Source organism: Mustelus asterias (genome assembly GCF_964213995.1).
Source record: "Mustelus asterias chromosome X unlocalized genomic scaffold, sMusAst1.hap1.1 SUPER_X_unloc_5, whole genome shotgun sequence".
Classification (NCBI taxonomy): Eukaryota; Metazoa; Chordata; class Chondrichthyes; order Carcharhiniformes; family Triakidae; genus Mustelus; species Mustelus asterias.
The window spans coordinates 88,224-101,154 of record NW_027595350.1 but is presented as its reverse complement, the minus strand read 5'-3'; the positions used below and the strand labels follow the sequence as shown (position 1 = coordinate 101,154).

The 12,931-nt window shown below is 43.0% G+C and overlaps 1 protein-coding gene across 6 annotated transcripts in view; it reads right to left on the bottom strand.

Moving 5' to 3' along the window:
• smarcc2 (SWI/SNF related BAF chromatin remodeling complex subunit C2) overlaps nt 1-12,931 on the bottom strand; it is a 305,878-nt gene that overhangs the window by 204,730 nt on the left and 88,217 nt on the right. For 5 of the 6 annotated variants that reach the window (XM_078208999.1, XM_078209004.1, XM_078209000.1 and 2 more), the window contains exon 11: nt 6,273-6,403. In XM_078208999.1, coding sequence (XP_078065125.1) covers nt 6,273-6,403 — 131 coding nt within the window. The remainder of the gene's footprint in view (nt 1-6,272; nt 6,404-12,931) is intronic. The other variant, XM_078209003.1, reaches the window with a different exon arrangement.

Sequence of the window (12,931 nt, the reverse complement as noted above, 5' to 3'; positions counted from 1 at the left end):
ACCTGGTTCAGCCATGGGGCGTGTATGCTTGGATCTGTTTCTCCTGGAAAGGGACTAGTGGCAATTACCTGACCTGGTCAAACGGCCCAACTGGCAGTCAAATCTTCACATCAACTACAGCTTCATTCAAGCACAGAGCGCTGCACTGCAACAAGCTCTCCAAATCCCTCACTCAGCTGCCTGGATTGTACCTCCAAGCATGCCATCACATCATGGACTGTGGATTTCCCAAAGCTTTGGCATCGTCACAAGAGATGCTCGCATTGTGATTGCCTTCTACATGCCTGAGGTCCCCTTGCAGATGCTATTGATGGTGCCTACTGTTCAACGTAAAACTGGGCAGTGGATTTTGGAATTCTACTCCAAATCATTGTGAACGTTACTCTGGAAGACATCGACTCCCTGGTTCACCCGTTCATGCTCAGAACGCATTTCCTTTTCTAGCTGCCAGTCGTAAAGAATCTGCTAGCAGCTGTGACCATACAAGACCTCTGCGCAGCAGAAATCTCTCTTCAACCACCACCTTTTCCTTGAGTAACAAATTGATATTTCCAGGATTAGGGCATTTCTATGGAGAGGGAAATTGAAAGTATAAATGCGGCAGTAGGTTTAGAACAGTGATGCTGCTTTGTTTATGATGCAGTTTAATCATCCATTAGCACAGTTAATTGTACTGATAAACTTGTGCTTATTTCAGCCTAATTGCTCATCAGCCTAGCCCCTTTAAGAACTCACATCGTGCTGCTTGGAGTACAGAACTTGAATATTGCTGAAAGTTGCCGTTAGAGACTTTTTCATCAGGACAAACAAAAGAATGCCAAATTTCAAATAATAACAATATATACTACAGGAGAAAAGGGTGTTGATTGGTTGCAAGTCAACTCTGGCCGAGTTGTTGCCATGGAGAAAGCAATGAGGAATTATAGGCTTCTCAAACTATTGGGTAATTCAAAAAAGGCACAAGACTTGAACAAGTTCCTTCTGTTTGAAGAGAATAAATTCCTGCAATAAATCTATATTGCTTCTAGCAAACATTACGAACTTGACTGATTATCTTAAACTGGTTGTTGGCATAGCTATCAGCACACTTGGAATTGTTCAAAAGGTGTTGCCCAATTTTGGAATTACATCGAACAGTCAATGTTTTGGTTTGGGTTTTGCAAGCGCAGCCAAGGGAGCACGCTGTCTCATTCGATCAGCCAATTGCTGGGACTTTTGGCCTCCATAACTGGCACTGAAATTCATACATGGCACTGTTCAATTGTGTCATATGTAGAACATCTGCTTTGGGCTGATGGCAAAATCCTGTTTGTGGAAAATGCCACTACATAGGAGCAGTGTCTAACAGCCCGCTTGACACCATGTATGTCCTAATAGATGGTGTGGCCATCGGATTTCCTCTAGGTATCGCAGTCTAGCACTCACTAACATTCTTGTTGGTTTCCAAAAGAAACACATTTTTGATGGAATGAGCCATAACCTCCTACCCCTGTGCATATTTCCGATGCATAATCTTTGAATCTGCAGCCACATGTAAGGATTTTCTTACACACCTTAATACACTGCAATCTGCGCTCAAATTCACTTTTGAGGCACTCCCTTTCCTCAACTTGCTAGTTGAGAAAATCACTAATGGGTTCTTCACTACTATCTACAAGAAGCCTTTTTGGGATTTCATAGAATCATAGAAACCCTACAGTGCAGAAGGAGGCCATGTGGCCCATCGAGTCTGCACCGACCACAACCCCACCCAGGCCCTACCCCCATATCCCTACACATTTACCCACTAATCTACGCATCTCAGGATACTAAGGGGCAATTTTAGCATGGCCAATCAACCTAACCTGCACATCTTTGGACTGTGGGAGGAAACCCACGCAGACACAAGGAGAACGTGCCAACTCCACACAGACAGTGACCCAAGCTGGGAATCGAACCCAGGTCACTGGAGCTGTGAAGCAGCAGTGCTAATAACTGTACTACCATGCCACCCCTTCAAGAGCATTAAGGAATGTTGTGCATTTGTATAGCTCCGCGTGCTACAAAACTGGTTTTATCAGCAATCTTGTAAATAGGGGCCTAGCCACTTACTCACCTTGCAAGCTTGGCACAGAAATAGAGCTCATCAAATCTATCCTGTGGGACAATGACTATCCTGATCAGATCATTGTTCGCTCTGCATCGTGCAAGTTCACAAATGGGTCAGAGGCTGCCATCGTCAGACCTGAAAAGTGCCTGGTTTACCTCAAATTACCCTGGAAAGGCAAAGAATCTCAAAAATGTCAACAACAGGTCACGTAAGCTACTTCACACTGTTACTATGCAGTGACTACATAAGTGGTATTTTCTACTAACAGGATGCAGCCGTCAGTCCAAAAAGATATTCTGCCTACCACACAACTAAGCAACGTGGTGTATGAATTTTACTGCCAGTGTAATGTCAGGTAGTTAGATTGTAAATCACATTGACTGGCTGATTAAAACAAGCAGCAAGTTCCTTTGAATTGGTCATGATAGCAGAGTACAGGTAGTAATTCAATCTGCCTGAGCTTGCAAAATCTAAACAAAATGTCTCCCATTAGAGGTGATTCCACAATTAGGCAGCACTTACTGAACAACACCAAGTGTGTTAATAGCTACACTAACAACCAATTTAAGATAATCAATCAAATTTGCAACGTGGTCCATTTACATGTGCTAGAAGTGACCTACATTCATACATAGGGATTTACTTTCTGTAAAAAGGAACATGCCCGACCTTGTGCCTTTTAACAGGGAGCTTGGGGAGCCTATAGCTCCATGTTATTTTCTCCATGGCAATGCCTCAGTCAATCAGAGTTGACTTGCAACAATCTATACTCTTTTCTCCCGTAGTATAAATTATTGTGATCATTTGAAATTTGGCATTCTTGTGTTTGTCTAGATGAGCAGAAGATGAAAATCTTTGGTAACATGTCTCTCTTTTCAGCAATATGGTTGGCATCATTACTTCTTGAAGCAGGTTAAGAGTGTTAACTTCTTCAAGGAAAGCAGCACGGTACACTGAATCACTGGATAACACATAGTGAAGGGTTTAGACTGCAGCATGTTCTGCATATGCGTACTTTAATACAAATATAAAGGATCTTGGTAGGTGAATTCGACTGAATACATTTTACAAATACATAAAGAAAGGCAAGTGTCAATCTTTCTCAGCTTCGCCCTTCTATTTTTCTTTCATTGGCTTACTCTAATATTTATCCAACAATCGTCATTAGTTCAGTTACTGTAACTGGATTAACTCAGGTTAACAACAGAGTTTGTGAAACTATTCAAGTAGCCATTTATCCAGTTATTTTGATAGCCTCAGGATATCACAGTCAACCTTGCTATTAAACTGTTTTTTTCCTGAGGACACCTTGTTCCAGACACACTCCTGGTGTGGCGGTAGGTTGTACCACTTTCTCCTGCCCGATTGCCTCTCAATCCTGATCTACCCACAACTTGGGTGAAGGTTGGCCCTTTGCCCTGATTTCATCAGATCCCCACTCTGTCCGCTGTAAGCAGCATGGGTTCTCCTATGAAGGGAGTTTTGCAGGTCTTGTGGTCTCCTTCTATTTTCACATAAAATAACGCAATCCATATCAGAACTGGCTACTATACCCTATTTGGACCAGCTTTGGCAGGTCAACTCGTGCCTTAGCACCATTATTGAAGGTGCACTCTGGCTGGCTTTTCAGTAGCGAATTAATTCGAATTTAGTTGAAAGCACAAAGTTCCTGTGTTTACGCCTGTGAGAATGTTCTAACAATAGGGGAAAAGATGAACTGGCGTTTAATTAATTCTGCACGTTAACAGTAATTTTATCCATATAGTGACTGAGGGTTCAACAGTCATCTACATACTGCAAGACACACTACTGTACAGAAAGTATTGAAACAGCAATATCTAGGCCTTGATAATACTGGAGTGTTCTAAGGACCTGCCAGTCAGAATGGACAATCAATACTGCTGAGCGAGAGGACTGTCAGTCCACTTATGGAGTCAAAACAGTAAACGTGCAATGAACAAACTTGCGATATTGGTGCATCTCCAATTTCTTCAGGTTCACGAAAGGCAATCAATCTGAAATGTGCTTCTCTCTCCCCAAGTGCTGCTTTTTTGAAAACTCATTTGTGGGACATGGGTGTCTCTGTCTGGCCAGCATTTATTGCTCATCCCTGGTTACCCGAGGGCAGTTGCAAGTCAACCACATTGCTGTGGCTCTGGAGTCATATATGGGCCAAGCCAAGTAAGGACGGCAGATTTCCTTCCCTAAAGGACATTAGTGAACCACATGTGTATTTCCAACAATCGACAAAGGTTTCATGGTCATCAGCAGATTCTTAATTCCAGATATTTTTTCTTGAACTTAAATTCAACCATCTGCCGTGGCGGGATTCGAACCCAGGTCCCCAGAGCATTGTCTGGGTTTCTGGATTAATAGTCCAGCGATAATACCACTAGGCCATCGCCTCCCCTTTGTGTTACTGTTTCTATGTTGTTATTTCAGATTTCCAGAATCTGCAGTATTTTGCTTTGATGTTGAAATAGATTTGAAGAGTATGTACATTCATTTAGAAAGATCAGTTTGTTGTAGCAGAAACAGCATTGCTGCCTCTTGTCAGAAGGTCAAATCGGATGCTTTGGCATCTAAAGGCTAGAATATGGGGAGAATATGGGAATATGGGGAGACTTAATAGAGGTTTATAAAATGATGAAGGGGATAGATAGAGTGAATGTTCAAAGACTATTTCCTCGGGTGGATGTAGCTATTACTGGGGGGCATAACTATAGGGTTCATGGTGGGAGATATAGGAAGGATGTCCGAGGTAGGTTCTTTACGCACAGAGTGGTTGGGGTGTGGAATGGACTGCCTGCAGTGATAGTGGAGTCAGACACTTTAGGAACATTTAAGCGGTTATTGGATAGGCACATGGAGCACACCAGGATGATAGGGAGTGGGATAGCTTGATCTTGGTTTCAGATAAAGCTCGGCACAACATCGTGGGCCGAAGGGCCTGTTCTGTGCTGTACTGTTCTATGTTCTAGAATACAGATTGTTATAAATACAAGTTGTTATAGATTCGGACCTCACTCCGGACAACCCCGGTGAATGGAAACCAGAATGCCTGCTGCTGAAGACTGGGTTGGCATCCAGGGACGCACTCACCTTCGAGGTGGAGCTGCAACCTCCATTACAACTGACCAGATATGAATATTCAAGGTCATATTATGTCCCAAGGTGAACTGTGGCTATGCAAGGGCTTTATAAATGGCAGTACCTTGTATTGATTGCTCTCCCCTTTAAGACTGAACCTACTAACCTACCTTTTAGGTTTATGGTGGCAAGCTCCTTCCCACGACATATATAGAATGTACAGCACATAAACAAGCCATTTGGCCTGACTGCTCCATGCTGGTGTTTGAAGGTGTGGACCATCCTCACACCCCCACCTTCCCTTCAGCATTTAGGTACAGCCTTCAAAACACTGAATCTCCTTTCACATTCAGCGATGCCTGTACTAGCCAGTGGGATGCCCATTCGGCTATCAGCAGCTTCTCACTACACTGAATCAAACAGGATTTCACTAGACTTGGTTTTATTACTGATCTTAACTCAATTTATTTCTCTAGTCCAGAGATTACCTGGGCCTGAGCACAAAATCTAGTGACGTGAATGTGTTTTGTCGTGAGTGTAATACACAGCTGTTATTTATAAACCTCTAGAAGGGGCAGAATCGACACCTGAAATACTCGAATGACAATGACACCCTTCAGAAATCAAAAATGCTCTCCCAAAGTCAGCATTGTTTGACGGTTCACTTGTTAAACTTACACAAAATCTAAAACTCTATGTTACACCACAGCACACTATGCAGTCAATACTAACAGGGCAGTATACAATGAGCAGGATGTTAAGGTTCTATGATTTACATTTGAAAATAAGAACTGACTCTGTCCTTCACTCGGTCACTGCAGCACAGCAGAGCAGAAATACAATCTTAAGACGTATTGGATGGCCGTTGGGCAGTGCAAGAGGTTGAACACTAGCCGTTCAGCTTTGGTGTCAGGAACTAAATCCCATTTGGACTGGAGAGGTGGAACTGGCTAGTTCCTGGGATAATTCAAATAAGATAAACTTTAAACAGTTCCAATCTACTTGCAATTCAACAAATGTCCATTGTATCATGTACAATAGGTCAATATAAATTCAAACTGGCTAAAAGCATTAAACGAGAAAAACTTATTACCACTTTTCGGTAGTGTGACCTCTTCTACGTTGGGGACAGGGGAAGGTTCATCCATGTCCTTGGTCAGGTCCTCTTGGTCCTCCTCTCGATGTCCTCGCTTTGACTTGGCATATGGTGTGGCAGGACTGCGTCTTAAAACAAGGTGCAATGCGGTCATCCGCTCAAGAGTACAACATTCTAACTCTTTCTTTATGTAGTCAGAAATTCTATCGCTCACAGCTACATTCACTGAGTGTGGAAAATCATGTGGAAAATGCTCCAGATACCAGCACTCTCACTCCATCAAGCGCTTTTTTGTATTTTACATTCAACCAATCTTGTGCTGTAATGATGCAGAAGAGGATTTCTGTTATCTGAGACCCCAATCAAAATATGTAATGCTGGAAACAGGTGAGCAAGCATTTCAAGTTGTACCCAAAATCTAAGCAGCTGAAACAAACCTGCCTCCCCACTTTGCTATCTTGCCATTAGGCTATAGTTGGCTGCTGTGAAGCTATGCTCAAGTTTCACTTCAGTTTAATATGGGCCACAATACAATGCAGATAGAACATGGAGAGTTCAACAACTCTGAACGCTCCAACAGATCCTGCACAATTTTCAGTGCCACAAATTTACGCCAATATTAGTTCCCGTGGGATGTGAATAACTCCAGATAACAATGCTGAAAAGATCAGAATTCCAGCTATACCATGAAAGAAATAAGGAGATGGAAAAGATCCAAAGTTCAAAGCCTACATTTATTCTTTAACGATAAATTCTGTTTCTTCTGGAGGTTAAAGCATCTCCATAAATGCAGTTAACTTGTCTTGCAGATCACATTTAGAGCTAATTTGAAGAATTACTATAGAACCATAGAATGCAGAAGGAGGCCATTCGGTCCACTGAATCTGCACCGACTCTCCAAACGAACATCCCACCGAGGCTCAACTTCCCTGCCCTATCCTCATAACCACACGCATTTACCATGGCCAATCCACCCAAGCTATACATCTTGGGACACAAATGGCCAATCCACCTAACCTACACATCTTTGGACACTAAGGGACAATTCAGCATGGCCAATCCGCCTAACCTGCACATCCTTGGACACTAAGGGACAATTTAGCATGGCCAATCCACCTAACCTACACATCTTTGGACACAAATGGACAATTCAGCATGGCCAATCCACCTAACCTGCACATCCTTGGACACTAAGGGGCAATTTAGCATGGCCAATCCACCTAACCTGCACATCCTTGGACACTAAGGGGCAATTTAGCACGGCCAATCCACCTAACCTGCACATCCTTGGACACTAAGGGGCAATTTAGCACGGCCAATCCACCTAACCTACACATCTTTGGACACTAAGGGGCAATTTAGCAGGCCAATCCACCTAACCTACACATCTTTGGACACTAAGGGACAATTTAGCATGGCCAATCCACCTAACCTGCACATCCTTGGACACTAAGGGGCAATTTAGCATGGCCAATCCACCTGACATTCACATCTTTGGACCGTGGGAGAAAACTGGAGCACCCGGAGCAAACCCATGCAGACATGTGGGTTAGGGCTGAGGAAAGCACACTAAATGGGCAAACGTTTGGATGAAATTGTCAGGAGTGAATGTCCCACCAGCTGGCTATGCTCCACCACACATCTCGTTCCAGAGGGTGGCCTTCAATGGGGTAGAGCTTGAATCTAAGGTGCCTACAGGAGGGGTAGTGAGAGCTGGAATGAAATGTTGCAGGTATAGACCTTAACACAGTCCTCGATAAGGTAAGACACAAGGGTGGGCAATCAAGGAAACATTCAGGTGGGAGGTTACCCATAGGGAAAAGAGCCACACAAACAAGGAAAACAGGTACTTATTAATGATGTGGAACATTCCAAAATTGGGGGTCAGAAAGCCAGACTTGCAGTTGTAAGTGGAAGGCCTGAATGACATGTGTCTCAAAAAGGACATAAAGGAAAATGTCTCAAAAATGTGACTATACAGCCACAAAAAGCCAATGACATTATTAAATCAGATGATAGTCTTTCAGAGAGTGCTTGAGGAGGTAGGTTCTGGGGTAGTAAATTCAAAATTATTACTGGCAGCCTGAGTTGGACGAATTGGTGTTAAGGAAGGGTTCCACATTTTAGTCAATGGCACAGTTCTGGGGCAGGGGAAGTGTAAAATGTACTGTACTCAAACTGGCTTGCTTGCCATACCCTAGTACTGGGTAAATAAACAATGGAAGAAAATTGGAATAAATAAGGCAGTGGGAGAGATAAATAAAAAGGGAAAATGAAAAGAAAATGTACAACAGGGCAGAGAGGTTAAATAAGGAAAGGAGTGTTTGAGAGACAAGTTTAAATCATCACACAAACAAAAGGCATCAGGAATAAAGTAATGGAGGTAACTAGTGAGAATACATGTATCATCTCAGAAACCTGGTTAACAGCAGTGAATGGTCTAAGAGTTGGAATTGAGAGGGCATGAAATGCATTCCAATGTTTCACTTACAATGGAAGTTTGGCAGAAAGTTGCTCTACTGATGAATAATATTATTTGAAATACAGAAAGGGAGGGACAAGCAGAAGAGGTAGTAAGGAATGATACTGCAGTGACCGAAAGAGAAATAATAGTGTTAGATGGGATAAGGAATTATATTGCTGTTATAATTCAATTGCGATATATTGGAAATATGGTCAGAACAAAAATTGGTTAGGGGAGATAATTATTAATTCCAATGTGCTATGGACCACCAGAATAAGTGAACAGATTGGCAAAGGACTGCTTGGAGTGATAAGGAGAATTAAGGGGACTTTGCAATGTACTAATGAGTGATTCCAACAACAAATCAGAGAGGAACTAAAGGGAGGAGTGAGAATTCGGACAAAATCAGTCAGAGATGGGCTCCACACACAACATGTGAGGCTGCTTACTCGAGAACATACTGCGTGGGGATCAATGTTTAAAAATCTTCCAGCGCTGGTTATAACTTAAAGAAGGGCACCTGTGAGCTGGTGAGACTGTACTGACACATTTAATATCAAAGAATTGGAGCAGGTTTCTAGTGAGCACTGCAGACTTATGGGGCGGGATTTTCTGCGCTCGCCCCAATACCAGAAAATCCCGGCTGAGGTCAACGGACCTTACCATGGTCCTATCCTGCCCACTACAATTCCTGTGGCGGACGGGACGGGAAAATTCCACCTATGGTCTCCCTGCATGCAAAACAAGATAACGTCAGTATATTTGCCTGTCTGTTTCTGTGCTCCGAAATTGAGATGGACTGGCTGCAGCCAAATATCAACATAATGTTAATGAGATATTCAGTTCAAAGATTTTGAAAGAAACCAATAATATTGGATTCCATTATTTTGTTTTAAAAAGTTTACTTATTGGTCAAATCAAATGGTGCATTGCCAGACACTTGTTGTACCACTTTATATAATTGGATTCCCTGCCAATAAATTTGACATGAATTTTAGCCAGAAAAGTCTGACATTATCTTGTTTTACATGTAGGGGGACCATAATTCTACAGTGCTCACCAGAAACCTGCTCCAATTCTCAAAATAAGTAATAGCGAACAAGGGTCATCCACTCACGACAGAATATCGGGAATTTAAGCTTCTCGTGCACAGTAGTAAATATATTCAGGATTTATTAAGGATATGATAATTTTTCCAGATTAATTCAGAGTTTTTAAAAAAACTTCATTTGTGGAATGTGAGTGTCGCTGGTTAGTCCAACATTTATTGCCCATACCTAGTTGCCCCTTGAGAAGATGGTGGTGAGCTGCCTTTTTGAATCACTGCAGTCCCTGAGTGTATGTACACCCACAGTGCTGTTCGGGAGGGAGTTCCAGGATTTTGACCCAGTGACAGTGAAGGAACAGCGATATATTTCCAAGTCAGGATGGGTGACTGGGGGGGGGGGGTGTGTGTGGAGTGGTGTGGTTGAAGAGAACCTCCAGGTGGTGGTGTTCCCAGGTATCTGCTGCTCTTGCCCTTGTCCTTCTAGATAGTGGTTGTGGGTTTGGAAGGTGCTACCTAAGGGACCTCAATGAGTTCCTGCAGTGCATCTTGTAGACGGTACACATGGCTGCCACTATGTACCGTCAGTGGTGGAGGGAGTCAATGTTTGTGGAAGGGGTAACAATCAAATGGACTGCTTTGTCTTGGATGGTGTCAAGCTTCTTGAGTGATGTTGGAGCTGCACCCATCCAGATAAGTGGAGAGTATTCCATCACTCTCCTGACTTGTGCCTTGTAGATGGTGGATAGGCTTTGGGGAGTCAGGAAGTAAGTTACTCTCTGCAAGATTGGTAGCCACCATGTTTATATGACTGGTCTGGTTCAGTTTCTGGTCAATGATAACCCTCAGGATATTAATAGTGGGGAATTCAGTAATGGCGATGCCATTGAAAGTCAAGGGGTGATTGTTAGATTCTCTCTTATTGGTGATGGTCATTGCCTGGCATTTGTGTGGCACGAATGTTACTTGCCACTTGTCAGCCGAAGCCTGGATATTGTTCAGGTCTTGCTGCATTTAAACATGGACTGTTTCAGTATCTGAGGAGTCGCGAATGGTGCTGAACATTGTGCAATCATCAGCGAACATCCCCACTTCTGACCTTATGATGGAGGGAAGGTCATTGATGAAGCAGCTGAAGATGGTTGGGCCTCGGACACGAACCCTGAGGAACTCCTGCAGTGATGTCCTGGAGCTGAGATGATTGACCTCCAACCCCCACAGCCATCTTCCTGTGTACCAGGTGTGACTCCAACCAGCGGAGAGTTTTCCCTCTGATTCTCATTGACTCCAGCTTTGCGAGGGGTCTTTATCACACTCAGTAAAATGTGGCCTTGATGTCAAGGGCTGTCACTCTCACCTCACCTCTGGAGTTCAGTTCTTTTGTCCATATTTGAACCAAGGCTGTAATGAGGTCAGGAGCTGAGTGTGTTAGCATGTAACCAGTGACAACTTTGTATTGGATGAAATGTGACCAACGGGAACAAGATGTGAGGGTCAGCTGACCCAGTAAACTATGGAACCAATTACAGAGTGATGTAATAGTCAGCTGACCAGCTGATTCACTATAAATAAGGAACTGTGTGGAGCTTCGATTGGCCCAGGGTGAGGCCCCAAGTTTGGAGTAATGATGTTTCTTTATTAAACCCTTTCTTTGATTTATAAGTTGGAGTAGGTTGTATTGTATTTTCATTAGCTGCATTTTGAAGAGTTCCTTCTGAAGAAACAAGTGACCCTGGCAGAACCCAAACTGGGCGTCACTGAGCAGGTTATTGCTGAGTAAGTGCTGCTTGATAGCGCTATTGATGACCCCTTCCATCACTTTACTGATGATCGAGAGTGGACTGATGGGGCGGTAATTGGCTGGATTGGATCTGTCCTGTTGTTTGTGTACAGGACATATCTGGACAATTTTCGACATATCTGGGTAGATGCCAGTGTTGTAACTAGGGATGCAGCAAGTTCTGGAGCACAAGTCTTCAGTACTATTGCCAGAATACTGTCATGGCCCATAGTCTTTGCAGTATCCAGTGCCTTCAGCCGTTGGGTCAATAAAAACAGAAGTAAGGAAAAGGTTAACACTGGATTTGGGAAATATTAACAGTATGGGTTACAGTATAGTGATTAACAGTACAGGAGGGGTTAGGGTATACATTAAAGGTACTGGCAAGTGAGTGCATGTTGTAAATAAGCATTAAGCAGCAATCTCCACTCAGTTTTGCTGACATTTCCTCCACACTCATGATGCTCCACATTGGTCTGTCTTTTACTGTGCTTGTTTGAAATAATTCTGATCCACTGACCGCTCTGTCTATTATACATCGGTGTTACCGCTGCCCTTCTGCAATGCTTGGGTACTCTAACCATTTTCATAAGTACGCTCGGGTGTAATATAGCTAGGTTGGGCGTGTGTCCTTTCAGTGTTCAGCTTATTCGTGAAGTCCTTATTTGTAATTTGTAACATTCCCCATCCTCATTTTCCTAGAAAACACTTCTGTTAAGAAGGTCGCCCATGGTTCTCCCTGAATTTCATGGTGGGAAATAAATTATTGAGGGTATGAGTCATTTTTTGGTCTCACGTTCTCACGACCCAAAGTGCTGCCTCCAGTGTGCATCCTTATAAATTGAAGCATCACACATGCAAAGTGTAAGTCACATTAGCATTGGACTAGTTGAAATATCACATATTCATTAAAATTGATTCAATGGCGGTGGAAACTAACCTGCAAATGAGCAAGCGGTCAGCAGTTACAAAAGCAACAAGATCAGAACCAGCAGTCAACAGCTACCAGAAGCACAACGAGCAAGGAGATCAAATGCAATCAAAGAGATTTTTAAACATGTGTTTGGTCGCCATCTTGCTTCCCAATAACCCAAGGGTCACAGTATACATCTATGGCTTGGGAAATAACAAACAAAAAATAAAGAAATTGATACCAAAAAATATCTTTAAACTTACCCAGAAAATTTCCCAGCTGCTCTTGGAAACAGTCCACAAGGCTACCCGCTCTCAGGAGCCTGGAGCTTGGCACCTGTCTTGGCATTTGCTTTTTTTTTCAGCTTGCCTCCCCTCCCCATGACTTTTGGAGTTCCATGTTTGTGCGACAATGATATGTTTCCATCGTTAAGTGTTGAGATATTTTGTAATGC